Source organism: Micromesistius poutassou (assembly GCF_964030765.1).
Source record: "Micromesistius poutassou genome assembly, chromosome: 17".
Classification (NCBI taxonomy): Eukaryota; Metazoa; Chordata; class Actinopteri; order Gadiformes; family Gadidae; genus Micromesistius; species Micromesistius poutassou.
This window is the reverse complement of record NC_140287.1, coordinates 11,176,209-11,198,777: the sequence shown is the minus strand read 5'-3', so window position 1 is coordinate 11,198,777 and position 22,569 is coordinate 11,176,209. Positions and strand designations below refer to the sequence as shown.

At 48.9% G+C, this 22,569-nt stretch overlaps 1 protein-coding gene across 1 annotated transcript in view; it reads right to left on the bottom strand.

The window, feature by feature from the left end:
* The window catches only part of mboat2a (membrane bound O-acyltransferase domain containing 2a), a 29,848-nt gene extending 7,901 nt beyond the window's left edge, over positions 1 to 21,947 (bottom strand). The window contains exons 1-6 of the mRNA XM_084481787.1: positions 21,594 to 21,947; positions 8,484 to 8,629; positions 6,262 to 6,339; positions 2,133 to 2,228; positions 1,603 to 1,658; positions 397 to 451 (exon numbers count right to left, since the gene is read on the bottom strand). Of these exons, the coding sequence (XP_084337913.1) occupies positions 397 to 451; positions 1,603 to 1,658; positions 2,133 to 2,228; positions 6,262 to 6,339; positions 8,484 to 8,629; positions 21,594 to 21,677 (515 nt within the window). The 5' untranslated portion in view covers positions 21,678 to 21,947. The remainder of the gene's footprint in view (positions 1 to 396; positions 452 to 1,602; positions 1,659 to 2,132; positions 2,229 to 6,261; positions 6,340 to 8,483; positions 8,630 to 21,593) is intronic.
* Positions 21,948 to 22,569: the final 622 nt, after the last annotated feature.

Here is a 22,569-nt window from a genome sequence, read left to right as displayed (position 1 = left end):
AGCTGGACTACAACCGTCTCTACTTTAGACTTGCAGATTTAAGTGTCAGGGTCTCCAACACACTATGCGAGCGGGGCCCGCACCAGGGCCCAAACCAGGGGCAAACCCTGGCCAAACTGGAGCCCGGACTGAGGCTCGAACTGGAAGCAGGGCCTGAACCGGAACCAGATCAAATAAACCACTGCCCTCCAGACTTTATTGGGGGCAGCAGAAACGCGTGTCTTGAGACGCTCGGAACCACGTAACAATCAGACCCGACCTCGGCCCCCCCCCCCCACCCCAACAGCCGGTCTGTTGCGTTATGGGCAGGAGACCGGAGGAAGATTTTGATACCTTTTGTTTTAGAGCTACAACAGTCTGCTGGTGTAGTTAAAAACACATACCTGAGTCACATACCTGACAGCTAGGTATTTCTGACTGGGCTTCAGTTGGTCCTCTCGCTTGGCCAGACCTAGACAGAGAGACAGGCAGAGAGAGAGAGTGCTAAGTGCTCAAACATCATTCTTGGGAGTGTCCTACTCTAAAGGTGTCTCTGTTTGCATAGGGCCAGAGTATTAGGATGACAATGATCAGCTCATCTGAACATCAACGGCTCCCTCAAACATACACACTTAAACTCGTGTGAGAAGAACCTCTTCGTTTAGAGAAGACTTGAAGAGTGCTAAAGCTTTAAGATGCCGTTTTCACACCCTACTGCAATGACTCAGTAATGGCTACAGCTATGTTCCAGTACATGAGCTACAATTCATGGCTGGTCATCACCATTTTATAATAAGCAGTAGACACTCATCAGTGAAAACCAATGTCAGATAGACTCACACCTTTTAGCATAATAATTGCACGCACAATTTAATTTCAAACTCCTAATGCAGCGTTTTGTGGAAGTGAATGGTTGGCTCAGGGGTAAACGGTCACTTCTGAGCGTCAGGTCTCTGTATGAATGGGCGCTTGGTTCCAGGAGCACATCGCTCACTGCTTATTCTTTCTGAGCAGAGAACGGGATTTAGAGCAAGTGGCTAAATCTCCTTCTGCCCCTGTGTGTGTGTGTGTGTGTGTGTGTGTCTCTACTCCTTCTGTTAGGTGATAGGGCATACATTAAGTACACATTAGACGCTGTATTGTTGGGCATCAATGGGTGATTGTGATTCAGAGAATGAGGGCGTGTCCCAGCAGCCTCCCCCCTGCCCTCTCGTGGAGCGCTGCCCCTTTAAGAGGAGTGGCAAGCATAACAAAGTAATGGGAACAATGGGACACGACTGGACCACATGTACACGTCATTCAATTGGCCAGATCCTCGTCACAACACTAGTAGCCCTCCTCAAAGTATTCACCAAAGGGGACGTTTTTGGTGTCTTTGCATAGACATGGTCCACAAGTGTTTAGCCAAACAGCCCTAAAGGGTAGTTACACTATGGTACACTAGGGGTAGTTAGTAGGGGTAGATACACTAGGGGTAGGTACACTAGGGGCAAATCGAGGGCCCTTTCAGTCGTCTTTTTAACTTACTAATGTACTAACAGCACCAGCAGGTTAGTAGGTTAAACGTAAAACCACATGAGTGCCAGACACTTGAAGGACTAAAGACGCGTGCAGGAGGCTCACCATCGTGGATTTCAAACGCCAAGCTGGTGATCTTCTGAGTGATGACCATCATGGGCCTAGGACAGAAACACAGAGCATGTCAATTAATTATTATAACTTATAAACAACCCTACCATCAAGTTACCCTCATAAACGGTTCTCTGAAGTCTGATTCAGCTCATTATATATTCTAGTATCCTAAACCCAGATCCTCACTCAAGTGATGACTCGGCGGAAACAAAGTGGTTGGACCTTTACCGTACGATAGTGTTTTCTATGATCCAATCTATTCTGTGGTGGATGGACCTGGGGTCTCACTCCGCACAGGGCTAGTTTGGCTCTGAAGGAGTTTGGGGAGTTTTGCTAGGCAACAGCTGGCCATGCACCCCCTAACCCAAGGATGGGGGCTCCAGTCTTATTCATCTTATTCAGTCTGCCAGGAGAAAACGAGTCTGTGTGAATGCCTTTAGCTGACCTGATGTGTTGACTCAGCTTACATAGTGTCACAGTACTACGTGGAACGACAAGAACACAAGACCAGCACTGCTCACCCTGTGAAGTCTGCAGAGTACATGCCGTAGTCGAAGACATAGACCCGCGTTATCTGACAGAAGCTGAGGTAGCCAAGTGCCACCACGAAGCAGTACCTGCGGAGAGGGAAGAGAACGGAGCGGGGAGATGAGTACGGCTCCCTCAATAGGCCAACCTTAATCTGCAGCATAAAGAAGCGTAGACACAGTCTATCATAACAGGATTATGTTTGTTAGTGTGCAATCGTCTGAACGTAGGGGTTGTCGTGAGCGAACAAGGGGGCGACACGATGCAAAGTCCTGAAAGTCCTGAACCCGGATCTGAATTCTGCTGAGAGAATGTCTGCCATGTCCTTGTCGTGTGTCTCTTCATTCCTCCCCCGGCCCCCTCATCGCTCAGAGAACAGGCCGGGGCCTCTTCTGCTGCCGAACAAAAGGGCCCCTGGTGTCGGCAGCTGGCCCTGAGGAGCGAGAGGCGAGAAGGGGGCCGGTCGCCTGCCAGACCAGGAGGAGGACCGAAGGACGCCAGAGTGTCTCTGTCAGGAGACGATGGAGAGAGGAGGGGAGACGGACTTGGAGACGGAGGGGGAGATGGAGGGGAGACGAGGGGGAGACAGTGGGGAGAGGATGGGGAGAGGATGGGGGAGACTAGGGGGGACGGTGGAGAGACAGTGGGGAGACAAGGGGGAGTCGATCGGGGAGATGAGGGGGAAACGATGGGGGAGACGGCGGGGGAAACGGCGGGGCGCTGTGGTCCGCTGCTACGAGGCGGCTGCCCATTGGGTCCTGATTCTGCGCCCACTGCTAGCATCACTCCACAGGGCAGCCAGCCACAGGAGGGCCTTGTGGGGGCCGGAGACACAGCAGATAGCTGGGCTGTCTCCGGGACAGCAGAAAGACTGCATGAATGAATGGATTTTACATTATCACAGGCATTCTCAACGCATGGGTTTGACTTTCAATGGTTGTATAGAAGCCACAGAATAGTCCAGTCACGCCAACGTGTGGATTTGCTGAATTGAGTGTGTGTGTGTGTGTGTATATCAGAGTGTATATCTGTGTGTATATCTGAATGTCTAGCCCCCATTACCCTCTGAAGACAACAATAAATATGCATCTCTGCAACAGCCTAAAACGTTGTGTGCTCCATAAGTAAATCCAGGAGGTTTCAGACGACAGAGGCCGACAGAGTCACCAAGCTCCAAGGGAGTAGAGAACATCTGGTAACAGCTGCACGCCACTTCAACAGGCGGGGAATTCTGCTCCAGTGCATTGATGGCTCAACACTGTGAGCTGTGAGCTGCATGTGGGCTGTAAGGGGAGTGTGTGCTGCTCAGTCTCCTCATGCCCAACGTCCATGAGGCTCCTGCTTACTTTCATATTTTGAGGGGTGTGTGATCTGTATTATTATTGCATTTGAAAATACCGCCTGCGAAAGTCTGTCTGTACGCGTACATACGTATGTATGAACGTACTTGGGACATAACTCTCATCTGCAATTCAAGCAGGGATGTGGAGGCCTCACATGGAGCCTGCTAGGGCTGAACAATTGATTGAAAAGGGGGGGGGGGGTTGGTTGTGATTTGTTACTGACTGGAGATCAGTAAGACTTTTTTCTTTTTCAATAGTTAAATAAAGATGTTAAATATCAATTAATCCCTCGATTCATCTAAACACATAGGCCTGGCCTAAAAGAAAGAGCAGTTTATATGTTGACTGTGTTCCAATGTTGTGTTTTATCCACCACTCTAGCGTTATAGATTCAAAAGGATTCATCCAATAGTCAAGCAGAAAAGTAACAGTGTTAACAGTACATATGTATGTATTTACAGTGTGTGTGTGTGTGTGTGTGTGTGTGTGTGTGTGTGTGTGTGTGTGTGTGTGTGTGTGTGTGTGTGTGTGTGTGTGTGTGTGTGGCCGTGGATGCATGTGTGTGTACATTACTCTGAGATGAACAGTGTTGCCCGTAGGGAGCGCTTCCCCCAGGCATACTAACCCCAACCGTTCTAGAATAGCCTGTTCCCTGTCCATGTTCCCCCCCCCCCCCCCCCCCCCGCCCCCCCGCAACCCCCCCCCCACTGAGCCACAGGGAGTGACGGCAGACAAACAGCGAGACACCGAGATAAAAGTGTGAGAACGAGTGAGAAAGAGGGAGGATTGCAGCTGCGCGTGTGAAGGACATGAAACACGACCTGGGCCGCCGAACAAAGACTTCACGTTTACCTCCAGCCCCACCGGCCCGTACAGTCCAGCATAAACAAAACACTCAGCAAACCACTCACCACGTTGGTACTGTGGAAAGATAAAGATAAAGCATACACACCTGTGTGTGTGTGTGTGCGTGCATGCGTCTCTCTGTGTGTGTGTGTGTGTGTGTGTGTGTGTGTGTGTGTGTGTGTGTGTGTGTGTGTGTGTGTGTGTGTGTGTGTGTGTGTGTGTGTGTGTGTGTGTGTGTCTCTCTCTCTCTGTGTGCGTGCGTCTCTCTCTGTGTGTGGGTGTGTGTGTCTCTCTCTCTCTGTGTGCGTGCGTCTCTCTCTGTGTGTGGGTGTGTGTGCGTGTACGTACAAGTTACACCACCCACAAGGTCCACTGGCCACAAGGTACATAGGACAGAACCATTTTCTGTTTAAAGCTGTCCAGGTCACTGCAGCCCCAGCCCTGACCTCTGACCCTGACCTGGTTGTGAGGTGAAGCTGTCCAGGTCACCGCGACTCCGTCCCTGAGTTCTACCTGACCTGGACGGTGGTGGGGGGGGGGGGGGTCATGGTGGTCCTTTAAGGATGCTCCTCCTAACGACTCTACTTTAATCAGCGTGAAGCCTTGAATCCCTGAATACTGTGGGGGTTGGCATTGGGCTTATGCACTACAAGGCCCCACAGAGGTCAGAAAGTTACCTGGCTGTGTATGACGTGGGCTGCTAAACACTTTGAATGTTTACTTCATTTCTGAGCCCAGTAGAATTACTTCAGAATAATGAATAATTTTGGGCGATATTTTGGCCCTTTTGCCCTGAGGGCAGCTCTCCATGTTTACACCTGCTCATCTAATGAATACAGCAGATACAGCCTGTGTGTGTGCATGTGCGTGCGTGTGCGTGCGTGCATGCGTGCGTGCGTGCGTGTGCGTTTGCATGTGTGTGTGCGTGCACAGGTCCATGCTGCGAGTGTGTGCACGAGGGTGGGCAAGCCGTGGTCACAGATAGATGTCCTTGGGGGGGGCAGCGAATCATTGGCTCCGTGACTCAGAGTCACGGCTGTCCTCAGACGGCCACAGCACTCGCTGTGTTGTGTGTTTCAAGGACAGGAAGACGGCTTGCGGCTCCCTGGGTCGCCAGTCACCACGGAGACGGCCTGTCTGCACCGCATCTCCGGTCAGTGCTGAGCCCTCAGCGGTGGTGAGGGGGGGGGGGGGGGGGGGTTTGCTGCGTGCGCTGGGTGCTGTTCGCTGCGTGCGCTGGATGTAAAGCAGGAACCCCAGGCTTGCCCGCCTCGTCCAAAGCGGTCATGTGACATATATATCACCTCTCTCCCTCGCTCTATTTTGGGCCTTTGGAGCGTCCTGGGCTTACAACTCTTCACAATGATTGGGGGGGAATAAATAAACATCACAGACACATTACGGACACGATTCTTCTGTGCCTCACAGAACACCCCCCCCCCCGGTTCTGTCACCAAACGTATAGCGTGATCCTCTCTTGTCATGCTGCACGACTACTGGGTATTTACCTACTGGTGACGGTTTAGTCTGAGAGCCGCAGGCACTTACTGCTTTGCATGGCATTTCCATGCCCTCTTACATGTGTTCCAGGCCCTCTTACTGATGCATGTGTTCCAGGCCCTCTTACTGGTGCATGTGTTCCAGGCCCTCTTACTGGTGCATGTGTTCCAAGCCCTCTTACTGGTGCATGTGTTCCAGACCCTCTTACTGGTGCATGTGTTCCAAGCCCTCTTACTGGTGCATGTGTTCCAAGCCCTCTTACTTGTGCATGTGTTCCATGCCCTCTTACATGTGTTCCAAGCCCTCTTACTTGTGCATGTGTTCCAAGCCCTCTTACATGTGTTCCAAGCCCTCTTACTTGTGCATGTGTTCCAAGCCCTCTTACTTGTGCATGTGTTCCAAGCCCTCTTACATGTGTTCCAAGCCCTCTTACTTGTGCATGTGTTCCAGGCTGGCGAAGACCATGATGCTGTAGGACAGACCGGTCTGCACCAGGAAATGGAGGGCGTACCTGAGGGAAGAGGACAAGAGATATTTGAATAAAAAACACATGATGGGTGGTCAGGGTGTGTACCAGGGTACCCTACATCCAAAAGGTTCGGGGTTCGACCGCCTACCTTTAGGCACCCTTGAGCAACACACCTAATCGCCAACATCTCTGTAAGTCACTTTGAATGAAAGCATTCGCTTGTTGTCTAAACAGCAATAAAATAAGTTGTCAATGAGAACTCTGTCACCGGATTGGCTGAGAGACCCTCAGCTCCATGAGGTCATAACTGTGGTAACCTATGAGCAGCCTAGCGAGGTCCTGCTCACGGCCAGTCAGAGCACAGATTCCAGTGGCCTGATGTGTGCGCTTCGTCTCTTTAGTCAGTTACACCGCATCTACAAAGCATGCGGTCATCTGCGTCTGTGCAAGCCTTTCCACCCTGCTCTCTACGCCTCTCTCTCTCTCTCTCTCTCCCTCTTGCTCTCTCTCCATGTTTGTCTCTTTCTCCCCCTCTCTCGCTCTCTCTGCATACTTGGGCCTAGGGTGTGTTGTCTTATACCAATCCCCAGACAGAGGGGAGGGGAGGGGAGGGAAGGGGAGGAGAGCAGAGCGAAGGGGCCGCAGTGTGTTAGCAGGATCTAGGTTCAGGGTGCAGACTGCAGGGCAAGGCAGGCTGGGGTGGGGGGTGGAGGGGTGGAGGGTGTAGGGGTTGTCATGATGAGGAGCAGGAATGAGAGGAAGGAGGGCCGGCTGGTCCAGACATGAACAGTTGAGCGACGATAATGCAGAGATGTCTGAGATGAAGAGATTGGAATAATGTAAATAGAATGAGAGAGACAAGGGGACCAATGAAGAGCGTAGATGTATGACTTATCCCAGTGCATCACCTCCAAACTTTTATTTTGAAAGCTTTAAAATTATTTCCTTGAAACCAGCCTAGTTTGTGTCAGGCTGCTGATGGGAACGGTGATGGTTCTCTCTGGGGGGGATCGGTGTGATCTGTGTTCAGATGGGATGTCAACATAAACACCTGGCTAGGGGGCCCCTTCAGGCCCCTGGAGTCAGAGAGAGAGAGAGAGTGTGTGATCAGCTGGTCTCATCCCAGTCAGCGTAGCAAATAACACGATGAGTGGGGATAAGTGATCTGGCGACTCGAGTTACAGACAGCGGGACGACTGCTCTGACCTAATAATGCATTACCATCAATCTGTGAGCAGGAGATGATATCACACACACACACACACACACACACACACACACACACACACACACACACACACACACACACACACACACACACACACACACACACACACACACACACACACACACACACACACACACACACACACACACACACATAAAGGGCCTCTCAAACACACTTTGTCCATCCATCTTGTCCATTACAGGCAAATACCTCTTCAATTGGATATCAATTACCTTCTATGTTATCACATGTCCTTTGGAAGGGTTATCACAGGGTGAGTGATGAGGGGTGAGGTGAACACAGGGGAGGAGGAGGTGAGGGGAGGAGGAGGAGACTGGCAGAGTACACAGCGCACCTGTGTCCCAGTACACAGGTGTGCATCAGTGAACTAGAAGAGTGTTTTGAATGAACAGGACATGACCTCCCTCCTAATGGTTCTTCATGCTGAAACCATCACATGACCACAGCGGTGGTCATGGACAGTGACAACACGCATCTACAACATTATGTTTGTAGATCTGCTGGAGCAATGACTTCTGCTCCACTGAGCGTTTATCGGATGTGGAAGAACAGGAGCAGTTTGATGTCCCAAATAAACAAGTCAAATACATAATGGGCTGGTATGCAAAACATCCACCCATTCAAATTCAAATTCTGGGTTCTCCTGAACTACAGGTGTGACTGTGTGTATGTCAGTCTGTGTGTCGTGTGTTTATGTGTCTGTGTGTCTCTGTGTGTGAGTGCGTTCGTGAGTGCGTGCGTGGGTGTGTGTGTGTGTGTGTGTGTGTGTGTGTGTGCGTGTGTGGTCTTCTGGGTTCTCCTGACTGAGTGTGTGTGAGTCTGGGTCCAGATGAGGGCACAACACCAATCTTTTCTGAACCTTCATGGATCCAACGTGTAAAAGGTGAACCAGCGGTTAACTAAAACCAGGGGACGCCCTGCGACTCGGGGGACTCACCAGCCGAAGCAGAAGAGGGCCAGGTAGAAGCCCAGCAGGGTGGCCACCACATGGCGGATGAAGGGGCTGGTCTTGCTGGGGTGGAGGTAGAGACGGAACCACACGGCGGTCAGCAGGGCGAACAGCTGGCTCACCACGAAGTTCACCTGCAGCACAGGTAGAGGGGGAGGGGAGGAGGGTTACTGGAGGACGGGATCGGCCTATCAGAGGGTGAACCGCTGGCTCACCACCAAGTTCACCTGCAGCACAGGTACTGGGGGAGGGAGGGGGGTTACTGGCAGACGTATCGGCCTATCAGGAGGTGATAGGCGACACAATGCAGGATGTGGGGCGGGTCACGTTAGAGCTGATTCGTATCAGGAGAAAGTAGCTCAAGGGTGAGCGATAGAGAGAAGGTGAGAGAGAGATCACCCATTGGCTACTGCACGGCCAATCTTGGCCTTGTTTACAGCCCTCGATCACTTTGTAGCATCAGGGAGTGTCCCGCAATAAAAAGACTCCCTTAATACTAATTATTTGGCGATAACCAAAACGAAATCGCAGGAAATGAGATTAGCTCTGATGAATGGATAAGTGTGGGGCTGCTATCTAAATAATGACATCAGTAAAAAACAACACCAAGCAGTGAAACTAAAGGAATTCACTCTGCATCTTTCTATTGAGTTTGCAAGTCAACCACGATCCCCTACTAAGCTTTAACATCATCTTCCTTGAGACGATTGGAGACATCCAACGTGAAACAAACTCCTTCTCCATGGTCTCTCTCAGGTGGGTATCTCGGAGGGTGGGTGAGGGTGGGTGAGGGTGGGTGAGGGTGGGTAAGGGCGGGTGTGGGGAAGTGAGGGTAGGGGAGGGCGGGGACACGGGGGAGTGAATGGGACTCACTCGTCATCACCCAGCGTTGCCCCAGGGATGACCGTGCCCTGGCGGAGGAAGCAGTTATGTGAGGACACTATCTTTGGAAACACATTATCCTGCATCCTTGTCCCAACCCTAGTGATTCAAAAGGTTTCCATGCTGCTTCCCCTCATGAACTAGCGGTGGAGCACCACACTGGATGACTGGCGCCACTGCATCAGCCACTAATGTAGATTCTCTTTTTCAGCTTTGATTAGAAGTTATGTCGGGCATTCACAATTCTATTTGTTTTATTTGAAAACGTATCTCGGATAAGGTGCTGCACCCCCTCAGTGTTTACATTGTCAGAGAATATTGCTGGAATACAGATGGCTGACGATCCAGTAGGATCCTACCTTATGAAGTTCTTAACATAGACGCATGGAGAGAGCAGGAGCACAACTCAGGACTGAATGATAAAGCCTACCTGGTAGACCGTGTAGAGCGGTGAGTTAGGCAGCAGCCTAATGAAACCCAGACGGTGGGATGGCTACAATTCCAGAATGAAAACAGTGTTTGTGCGAACGTTAACGGCCCGAAGAACTCTAGCTGGTGCACACGGAGCTCTTCACGCTATCGCCCGTTATGGGGTGTTGTTGTACCGTTGTATGAGGACATGTGACGCACCAGAACCTGGAACCGGTACCCTTCTGGAACCAGGGACCACACAATAACCTCTGTGCACAAGCACACCAGCACCGTGCACATCAGCACTGTGTACGTGCACATCAGCACCGTGCACACACACATCAGCACCGTGCACATCAGCACCGGGAACACACACATCAGCAACGTGCACGTCATCACGTGCACATCAGCACCGTGCACGTCAGCACCGTGCACGTGCATATCAGCACTGTGCACACTAGTAGTGTGCACACACACATCAGCGCTGCGGCTGGGTAAACATTGTCGGGGAAACATGAAACAGGAAGTATTTTCCACGAGGGTGACAGGGTCACATCGAGAGGACGGAGCAGGAGTCACATGCAGGAGATACTTTCTGCTCATGGGCCAGCAGCACATTCATGACTCGGCGTCACACTGTTTCTACGGTTTCTTTCCAATGCTGTGATCGTTCTCAATGTTAGGTGATTCATATTGTTGTAATGCGTTTCCTTTAGTGGCATCTAGCGGAACGGACCTGGCAGAAATGGAATAGAATATTCATATTCATGTTTTAATTTGTGTATTATCCCATGAAAATAGGAATCATTGTGTTTTGTGGTTAGATTTTTTAACATGTCTATCCTACTTGTAAGCTATGACCTTTAGTTGTACAGACTAAATAACCAAGAAAACTATCAATCTATCAAGGAACCTCACTTGACACTTGGCTCCTGAATGCTGTCGTAGACGATCATCACTTTGGAGAACCTACTGCCACCTTACAGGCCACCATAGTTTCTCTTTTGTCACATGGGGGAAGTAAGGAGGGGGGGGGGTATTCGGGTATTCATCTCTGTATGTTGATTGGTTACACACCCCAGCTGAATGCAGACTAGCATGTTGTGACATGAGTCACCCTTACAGTTAAAAGGGATTCAGCATTCCTTACAGATCGCATTTCTTCTGTGACTATCCTCATACTAGTTTTATCCCCTTTCTTCATATTATCATCACTCCAAATAAATGCTTTACACTTTACGAGCCGAAAGCAGGAACATGCTCTGAATTCTTCTCCGTTCTTTCTCCTGGCTCGCTGTTAGCATCTTTCTGCCGGGTGTGTGGTTCCTCAAAGGGGAGTCTGGGCTCTATTCGACAGTTATGGCTGAGAGGCAGGCGTGCCTGGGCAGCACTTTGTCAGTGAGGGTATAAAACAAAACTGCCAAGCGATTCATACTTCTTTTGATTTTCTTGTGCTGAAGTACATAGATATTATTTGTCTACCTAATCTATTTCATTGTCATACATAATTTTCATTAAACATCCTTTCATGTGTGTAGCCTAGAGCTGTAGAAAATGCTAACTAGTGTTGTTTCCTTCCCATTGAATCACTGGTTCCACTGGTAAGTGTAGCGCCTGCGGTGAGGTGGGTTGTGTCCTTTTGTGTGGGTGGCAGGGCTTCCTGAAGGAAGGATTTTCAGAAGCCCTGCTTCAAGGGCGTGTCCACTAGACGCTGCATTGTTTGAGGGACTAGAGGTCAAGTGCAATATCTGGAGAGAGAGATTGTGTGTGCTTACTGTATGTCTGCTGCTACAGCCGCCCACTTTAGGTACAGACGAGAGGAAAAGTTACTGCCACACGAACGCCACACTGCTGACTGGAAAACCACACAGAGAAAACTCTCTCGCCGCCATAACCATTATGAACACACATTATTTTATATATATATATATATATATATATATATATATATATATATATACTAAACTTCTGGCTGCCTTCCCTCGCTGTGTACTGTGTAAGATGAGCTGAGAGAACCACTATGAAGCACATTAATTGCTTCAGAAGGGGTGAGAGACTCCATTTAGCCTACTTGTGCCTAGTGCTCAACTCAAGGGCTTATTAGAAGCTAGGGGACGCGTGTCAATATGATGAAGATCGAGACCACCTCAGTATGCAGCCCGTCCACACACGGGGATGGAGTATCTCTCTATAGCGTACTGGCACTCAACGGCATACTATAAGCATGCCATCAAAAAGTATTGAATTCATCAGACAAACTACGATCAATCAATATACACACACACACACACACCATATAAAACTGTAAGCTGGGGAGGTTAGCGATTATACCCTGCAGGGCCGCTAAGCTAGAGGCCTCGTGTCAGCCAGTGATGGCACCGGCTTTAAGAAGCAAGACCAACAAACGAACAGACAGACAGGTAGGACAGACCGTCAGGTAGGGAGAGCTGGGAGGACGTCATTATCCAGTTACAGTGGAAATCAGAGATGAGCTTTTCTTCCTTCCTCCTCATTTATGGATCCCTGTAGCGGAGGAGGAAGGAGGAGAGTGGTGTGTGTGTGTGTGTGTGTGTGTGTGTGTGTGTGTGTGTGTGTGTGTGTGTGTGTGTGTGTGTGTGTGTGTGTGTGTGTGTGTGTGTGTGTGTGTGTGTATCCTGACAACCCTATACTCTGTAGAAGATGCAATTCTCACTTTACATATGTGCAAATGGGACACATGCTGAACACAGAGCAGTTAAACACAGAACATTCTGCACGTGTGGTTATGGTGTAATATTGTTTACCATTTCTAGAATGTGTGTGAGTTGAGACTGATGTCTGGGCTAACTGGTTCCTAGAGCAGCATCAGAGCACCAAGCTAGCACAGGTGTTGATGTATGTGAAGGTGCGGCGATGGAACAGAGATAACCCTGAAGTGAAGGAATGAAACCCAGTTTCATTTTTTACCTTCACCACATCCTCATGGCTCTGCCAGCAGCGAGCATTGTTTCAGTCAGCTGCTCTGTTCCACATCGCTTCAAGTTAAATTTAACTGCAGCGTGCGTGTGGTTATGTGGGGGGAGGTGCCAGTGCGCGCGCGCACACACACACACACACACACACACACACACACACACACACACACACACACACGAAAAAGAAAGACAAAGAGAAAGAGAAAGCGCGAGAGAGATCAATGAAACGTTTCACAATATTAAGTATCGCTCAGTCTTTTCTTCTTTCACAAGATCAGAACACAAAAACATTCACCTATGAATATCGGAATTATTCAGAATGTGTTGCCACTCGACATAGATGTCAGTATGGATATCTCTAATAATATTGGGGACAATGTAGACTCATAATCATGGGAAAGATGATCATGGGAAAGGCCTGCAAGCACACCGGTTTGTCTCCCAGCCCTGGCGTGTGCATCTAAACACTCCTGACAGGAGTCAGCATGTTGGGAGACGTTTGTCCCAAAGCATGGAGGCTGAGCTCAGAGGGTCTAGGGGGTGAGAAGGGAGAGAGCGAGAGCGAGAGCGAGAGCGAGAGAGAGAGCGAGAGAGAGAGAGAGAGAGAGAGAGAGCGAGCGTAAATCTGCAAGGAAGTTTATTCATTTGATGGATCTGTTAAAAAGAGAGTATGGTCTCTCCGTGCTCTTTGACTTTCAGCCTGGGAACACAAACTACAGCGATGATCTTAATGATCAGGGGGCGGCATCTGGCTCAGTAGGTAGAGCGGGTTGGCTGGTAAAACAAGGTTTGCCAGTTCATTCCCCGGCTCCTCCTAGCCGAGTGTCGAGGTGTCCCTGAGCAAGGCACCTCACCCTAACTGCTCCCGATGAGCTGGCTGACTCTGACATCAGTGTGTGAATGTCTGCATCAATGTGTGTGGTGTTGTACTGTGGTCTTTGACGTCAGGCCTGGTAACATAATGTGCAGCGATGATCTTAATGATCGGACACTAAAGTGTAAAGTGTAAGAGACAGAACGGCTAAAGGAACAACATCCAAGGTGTCAGGTCTTTACATATTTGTTGCTTGGTTTGGGATGTCCTTTTGACCCCCCGTTGACACATAAACACCGGAGGAGCCCCATGCCTCCGCTGTATAAAACCTAGGTGTAACAAAATGACTAAAACACAGTCACAGTGGAAACGGCCTCGTGGCTCCCCTCTCCTCTCTCTCTGCCGGATCTGAGATCCCCGCCAGGCCCCGAGGCAGACCAGCTATAAATAGCCCCCCAATCAACGAGGCCCAGTAGGCTGGCGACCCCGCCGGGACAGACCCGGGTCCACCCCCCGTCCCCCCGTCCCCCGCTAAAGGGAACCTTCTAACCTCAAGCAGTTCTTCACCTCTGTCAGAAGTGCAGAAGTGCTTTAGTTTAAACAAGTCCCTCGGTGAGAGAGAGATCCAGGCCACATCGTCATGGTGGTCCGGTACAGACCCTCACGCATCCCAGCACCCGCTGGCCTCAGGCCAGGAGGGCGGCGCTGTTTCAACTATGTGTTGCCATAGCGATGGCTGTTTGGTTCGGGCACAAGCGGCAGAGGGGTGAGAATAAGTACTTGCCTTGATTGCATATTATTGTTGTTTCAAACAGCCAACCAAACCACACACACACACACACACACACACACACACACACACACACACACACACACAAACAATGTGGTTACCCCTCTTCCAAAGAAAAAGCTACACCCGTATGTCAAATTGAATATTGTGTGGACATTTCCATGGTGCTGCCTCTCAGAGCGGCTATGCAGACAGTAGAGAGAGACAGAGAGGAGACATAGGCAGAGATTATTCTCCCCACATTCTTGGCAGGCAGACTGTTTGCCTCACCCTGTTCCACTGAGTCGGTGGAGAACCTCTCACCCAGCATGGGCCCTGCATGGCTCCACACATGCATTACATTACAATAATTCATGAATAAATAAATGCTCTGTGATCCACCAGCACCACTACACTATATCCAGTACACCCCAAAAGGGCTAGAGTGTGAGCAAGTCAGGAAAGCATTTTATTCAGCTCCAGAAGGTTGATTTGACATGTAAACATTTTGAGCTAACACATGAGCTAGCAATCACAGGGTTGGATAGATGCCTTATTGATTTTACCATGTCTGACAAAAAAACTGGATGAATCGGCTATTATCTGAATTGTTCCTCAGAAGAAACCAATTAAGTTTGAGCTGAGCCAACTGAAGGCAAGGCAGAAATTAAATGCTAACAGCAGATCAGCTTTACCAAAAGAAAACTTGCCAGAAAAAAACCTCAACATGAAAAATGATGCCTTGCCAATTCACATCAGCATATACGTCCCATCTGATATTATTCAGCTCAGTCAACCAAACCGCTACAAACTGGTGAGGGCCAGCCAACTTTATGAAGGCCATGTCAAAGTATGCATGGTTTAAGTTAACATGGTTTAAGTTAACATGGTTTAAGTATGCATGGTTTAAGCATGGTTTAAGTATGCATGGTTTAAGTACGCATGGTTTTAATCACAGCCGACTTCTTCACCGTCCATAAATAAACAACATTGATTATAATTATAACATTGATCCTCTAATTTATTCTTCATTCCTTGCCTCTAAAAGCAGCAGCCAATGCAAAGTAATTCAAATAAAAAAAACACTCCTGTTAGTCATAATGGCTCCCACACACACAGACACAGACACACACACACACACACACACACACACACACACACACACACACACACACACACACACACACACACACACACACACACACACAAACCTTATTTAAGGTCAGGGTACTGAGTACATGATGTTACTGAGTGAGGTGAGGGGGACGATAAGACTAGGGAGCAGGGTTTGAGGACCTCAAAGGAGCATGCAGCGAGCCTGGTGCTACAGGGCAAGGAGAAGGTCGGCCGGGGTTACATATCCCCGTCCGCTCACTGACGTTTGTGGGCTGGGGGGGGAAATGTTGTGCATTTGTTTTGATTGTCCGCCATGCTGGAGATATGTCTCCAACGGCAACGCCGGCCATGGTCCCAGAGGGGGGTGGTGCTTCAGGACCGACCGCTGCGCAGACCTCCTGCTGGGACACAGAGCTAGCAGGGGGGGGTCGGGACAGCACAATGCACTTCGTGTTTATCAGGGTAATTTAACATGATGTTCTATTTTGATAAGAGATGAGAAGGTTTGCAGTGTTTCAGGAAAAGCAGATAAATGGATTTATGGAACATGGTGACAACTGCTTATATTGGAAATAAGGTGATGCTAAAATACTTTTTCAAGAACTATATTAAAAAATATAAAGAACTATTAATATTGCCTTAAAAGTGAATACTGAAGTTCAAAACTAAAACTCGTAATCAAAGGCTTGCCTCCCAGTCTAAATGTGATTCACATCCGTTTCTTCATGGGATACAGAGTTCCTGAAACACTAGTCTCTAAAATGAGGATTTGCCCTCAATCTCAAAATCAACCCAACTGGAAGCGTCTCAGTTGTTCCTCGTTTGGCATCCGGGCGGAGCACGCTCCACAAGGCCCACGATGGTTATCAGACGCCTTGATTAATGATAAGACAGCCTTTCATGATTCAGCACTGACATATATGTCATAATGTATTTTTAGGGCAATGTATTTGCAGAATGACCTTAGTTTAGGAAGGTTATGCTTAATGGTAATCCAAGATACTTTGAGTGATGTTTTGATGCTATTAAGCTGTAGTGGGGGTAATATGTTTTTTTCTGAGTGGTGTATTTCTTTTGATACAGATTTTCTTTTTATTTGACATATTAATGTGTCAATCTATGTTCTGCTTCTCAGACCACTGCTGAGGCTTTAGCTGTAAATACATCAGCTTAATATCATAGCATTCATAGTATCCTCACACTAAAAGGGGTTCACAGAGCGATCAAGGCCTGCTCGGTCTTGTGATGCACCGTAACTGTGCAAAGACACACTTTTATAAACATCCTGTGTGTCCTTCATGCGTATTGAATGCATCCCCATGATCAAGGAGTTGAATTACAGATGGAGTCCAGCCTAGGTAGCAGGTCATCGCCCGGTTGTAGCCTCAAACCTGTATCAAAGCTGTAGCCTGCTGGTTAAGAACTTTATGTAAAGTATACCAATGTATGATCTTCAACAATGGATTTTGTGTGGTGAATTGATAATGTTAAAAAACTGAAAGTGGTAATTTCTAGAAGCTATACATCAGATGCTCCGATAGAAAGATGGGAGGATTAGGGAGAATTTTTAAGTTCTTATTATGAAGAGTTTCAGGGAGTCTCAAAAATGAGACTCTAAAGTCTGATGACTCAAATTGGAGATACATTTTAGACTAGATTTTATATGCACCATCTTTTTTCTACCAGTATATAACATTATGTCTCCAGGAAGGGGAAACAAAGCAAACAGGTTTATTACAGTATGAGCCTCGTTTAGGTCAACACTTCAGCCACGTTCACAATGACCGGCGAACAGAGATCAAATAACCATTGGCTCCAAGCAAACAGAGACCGGGACAACCTTTGAGCTACATCATTATTTACTCTTGCTCAATTCATTTTACACACACACACACACACACACACACACACACACACACACACACACACACACACACACACACACACACACACACACACACACACACACACACACACACACACACACACACACACACACACACAGTTAGCGTTGAGCGGTCCGTGAGACACCCAGCGACTTCCCGGGAGGCCTTGTGTTGACTTTGCGCTGTGATGCGGGCGACAGCCGGCGACACTTCATTAAAGGAAAGGCAGGAGGAAGAGGAATCAATTGCATGGAAGAAGACTCCCCAGAGAGCAGCCAATTAAACAGGGCGCGGAGGGAAGGAGGGCTTCACGCAGAGCCGAGAGGCCCCAGAACCAGAGACCCTGGGGCCCAAACTCCAGGGAATCGACCAGGGAACCACAAAGACGCCCAAGGCAATTCAAAACCCGGCAACATGGACATGACAGCAGCAGCGTCCCGATCAACCAAATCACCACTTCCAAGTTGTGGAAGTCATTCCAACCACAGCACAGCAACAGCAACATGGGTGGGAGTGGAACGGTTTCATGGTTTTCCACTCCCTAATCCTGAGATTCAGCATCAAGTTTCCGATTTCACGGCAAGTCGCTTTTGATGAAAGCTTTCCATAACATGAAGTGAATCACAGTAATAGCGCTCATAGGGTGTCAAAGATGTAAACGAAACGAAACGTGTGCATAGAAAACGCTGAGCCGGGCTCTTACACTTCTGGTCCGTGTTACCGAGCGCTCTGGCTGGATGTTCTGGGGGACATTTCACTGGAAGCAGAGAGTGGGTGCCCTCGCCCCCCTGACAGCGTACTGAGGGTTCAGCATCACTGCAGGACAATAGGGCTGGGGGAGTGGGCGGGGGCACAACAAGAGCTCGGTTGTTGTCACCATAAAAGACGTGGAGGAAAACTGCGATCCAATATGTCACACACACAGTGGAGTGATTGTTGGAGTGAGCCGGACCCTGCATATTTTGTGACCACAGGATGCGACGCAGCAATCTAAAGTGCGTGTGCGTATGCCTGTGCGTGTGAGTGTGGGTGCGCGACGTGTGAGTGCATGTGCGCCTGCATGTGCCTAATGTCCCCAGAACACCATTCTTTGAAGCTCAGAACAAAAGCTCAGCTTACACAAGCCAGGATTACAGCCACCACTTCTTGAGGACATTGTCAAACACGTTAGAAAGTGGGTAAGAAAGTGCATCTGGTCAAAATAAAAACAGGAAAACGGACAAAGGAAGAAAAATCCTCCTTGGGTTGGGTTCAAGCCAACACAAAGACTATTTGGTTTTAACAAACGATTCTTTCCTTTTCAATTAGCAGGGCCCTCCCCGTCGTCACACTTGGATATCGTGCAATAACACAAAGGTTGTTTTCACAGTCAGTGTGAAAACATTGGTTGAACAAAACACTCAGCTTTGCCATTTCTTGAAGCACTCTGCTAATGGCAGGGCACATCATCACAGCCTCTGCTTGCTGAACTGCACTAACAAATCAGAAGGGCAAATAGACATTGTTACAGAAACAAACTTGATGATCCTGCCACTTACTTCATGTAAACACCAACAGTGTTTACATCAAGCGAATGGCAGTCTCCCCAGAAGAGACCAGTATGCCCGCACAGAGCAAAGCCTGAAGCAGCGCTTTCTGAAAACAATGGCTCTGCTGAGGAGACGAGAGGAGATGAGAGGAGATGAGGGGAGACAAGAGGAGACGAGAGGAGACTGGACGTCTATTGTACACCAGGACAGGAGGAGGCACAATGACAGGAATGTGCCCAAGAATGAATGGCGTCCCTGCTTCCCTTGGGGATAGAGACACAGAGAGACATAGAGAGATATAGAGTCAGAGAGACACAGAGACATAGGGAGAGACAGAGAGAGACAGAGAGAGACATAGAGAGATACATAGAGAGCTAGTGAGACATAGAGAGAGACATACAGAGAGACAGAGACATAGAGAGCGAGACAGAGAGACATACAGAAAGACAGAGCAAGCTAGAGAGACATACAGAGAGAAATACAGAGAGACATAAAGAAAGACAGAGACATAGAGAGAGCTATAGAGACATAGAGAGAGACATATAGAGAGACAGAGAGAGAGACGGAAAGAGAAGACGGTTTGCGCTCATATTTCACCCCCCACCCCCTCCAACACAGCAGGCCAGCGTGATGAACACCTGCACATGTGTGACACTGTGACACAACATGAAACAGAGGAGATCAAGTATGCTGAGAATGAAGGGACGGCCGTGATCGGAGGAGAGAGAGGAGAGAGAGAAGAGCAGCCTAACAAGATGGAGTTCATTATAACAATGTTATAAATAAATCAGATATCTCGATCAAATTCAATGCTAAGTGCAGGAGACATCCGGCCCAGAGAGGAGATCACACTAGTCAAACAACATGGCGTCATGCGATCATTAAAGTGTTCCAGTCTTCCAGTCAACGGAGGCTGGGCAGGAGAACGGTGTGAACGGTCCCCTACACGTTTAGAACAAGAGTTACGACTTCACTGGAACACTGGAATGCTCAATCATCACCACATCTGAAGAACATACACCCACGAGGAAGCTCACACAAGACTTTGTGCGCGCGCACACACACACACACAGTCACACACTGCAGGGGAGGGGGAAGTACAGCTGCCAGGTGACAAGGTGACAGGTAAACCTGGCTCCTCCCTCCCGGTTAACCACAGATCACGTGATGATGGGCGAGGCAGAGAGACCATTCACAGTCTCTCTGTTGTTATCTCAACAGGGAGGGTCCTATGGGTTCACCCAGCCGCTGCATGCAGAACACCAGGGTGTGTGTGTGTGTGTGTGTGTGTGTGTGTGTGTGTGTGTGTGTGTGTGTGTGTGTGTGTGTGTCTGCTTCCTTCCAGGGGGAAAGGTGTACGGGTGAGTCAGAACTCATTCTCCATCGTTTCACTGTACGAGGAACCAGCAGCAGGGATCAGACACCCCCTGGTCTGAAGGGTAGTGTTGGATGGGCTTGGAGGTTGTGTTGGTGTTGAGTGTAGACATTGAGTGTGTGTGAGGTTTCCCAGAGCCCAAACGGCTGAAAGTCAGCAGCCAGTGGCATGCATGACATCACCACATAACATGAATGACATTCGTTGCTTTCCATGTTCCTCAGTCGAGACGGTTTCAGTCTTAAACCTGTTATTTGGGACTGCTGGTGTGCGTGTCTGAGCACTACACGTCCCAAGGCCTGTAGAACCTGTGGTCACTATTTGGCAAAAGAGGAATGACTTTGGATGAATGTTAGCCAGATGGATAGTCAGGAAAAAAACAGTTGACTGCAAACTGTGTGTGTGTGTGTGTGTGTGTGTGTGTGTGTGTGTGTGTGTGTGTGTGTGTGTGTGTGTGTGTGTGTGTGTGTGTGTGTGTGTAAGAGAGAGAGAGAGAGAGTGAGAAAGAAGTATCAGCCGTTTTAACTTAAACGCATGCTATATCCCGTCATCCGCTGTAGCCTACTACAACAAATTTCGTTTCGGTAAATCAACGTTTGAGTATATAAAGAGACATCTTTTGAACCACACCTTGTTGTTACACAATTCAGCATGGCTACGTCACTGCTCGGGTTGAGAAGTTGCGGTTCCTTCTGTGTTCATCCAACACGGGGATGTGCAGACAGGCAGCCCTGTCGCCTCCCCCGGGTCATCACTAACTCTCCGTAAGTGTGTGTGTGCGCGCACACACACACACACACACACACACACACACACACACACACACACACACACACACACACACACACACACACACACACACACAGGTATACGTGGCTTTGATCAAATCGTCGATAAAAGCATAACATCGTCCGCAAAACGATCAAAATGAGTCATCCTTCGTGATAAGGCCTACAGTTTGTTATTCATACAGAGAGGCGGTAAACTTCCAGCAGAACCCCGCTCTCTACAAGTTATCTAACGTGGGCACTGCGGCTGGGAAACACAGATGGGATTATGCCGTCTCGTCCTCGCTTCAGGTGTCTTGTGGACATGAAGGTTATTAAGGGATGGCCATAAAACGACCCAGAAGAGGCCGAACCGATGAAGCGATGCGCACTTCAGTTCAGGAAAACCCGAAATGGAAAGCAAGATGACGGCTGCAGCTCGCTGCTCGCTTCCCCTCACCAGCGGTCCATTCTGTTCTTGACGTCCACCCGACCGGAAACCATCAAAACACTAAAGATGGACCTCCAAGGGGTCTGACCCCAGACCTCCTCCCGGGCCGAGCGGAACCACCCTGGTCCTGAGCTGGAGGCTTACCTGGTCCAGCGGGAGGTTGATGATGTCGCTGATGGGCTGCAGCATCGTGGACCCGGTGCAGGATGAGAGGGTCTGCGTCGCCATGGCTGCCCGGTCCCCCTGGATGTCCCTGGACTGGTTTCTCTCCCCCCGGGCTGGTCTCGGACGGACTGGTTTCAGACGGAGTGGTCTCCTCCCGGACTGGTCTCAGCAGCTCTCCTCCCGGACTGGTCACAGGCGGAATGGTCTCGAAGGCTCTCTTCCCGGACTGGTCGCAGGGTCTCTCCCCCCGGAATGGTCTCAGACGGACTGGTCTCCCGGACTGGCCTCTGACGGACTGGTTTCAGACGGACTGGTGTTCTGGCTGTGAGCTTGACTCGGCTCGGCTCGTGCGCCAGAGAACCATGTGGGCGGGAAAACCACTGATCCGGCCTTGGTGTTTTCGTCCAATCAGCGCGGAGAAAGTGAAATCCCGCAGCCAATCGTGTCCGTGGAGCCGCTCGGTGGGTTTTGATTTGCGGTTTTCAAAAGCCAATTACAGCTGATGGACGGGAGCTCTTCGTACCATTTAGCAAAGTGTCACCAAAAGAAAGCGTTTTGATGACACGTAACACGTTAACCAGGATGCATTATGGGATTTGGTGTTGTCGATACTCCATTGCGAGAGTAGAGTTGTAGTACTTAAAAATCCTAAAATCCTAAATCAACTAAATATACCGGATTTATTCGGTTGATGAAAATCAGTTTTGCATATCGTAACTGGTTCATAGGATCTCCTTTGGACACTTTATATAGGTTTTCGATGATGTTTTTAGCATGTATTGTCCTAGGCAAGCGCAGATCTGTTATAAAATGTATAATGTCTATTTTTTACAGAAAATAACGTTTTTATTCTGTAAATTGTTTTTGTTTATATATAATACAATATATTAAAGACCCAGCGCTTGGTCTTTAGTGCGTGAGCGCCCTCTAGAGGTTGAAATTTGTTTTCCATCAC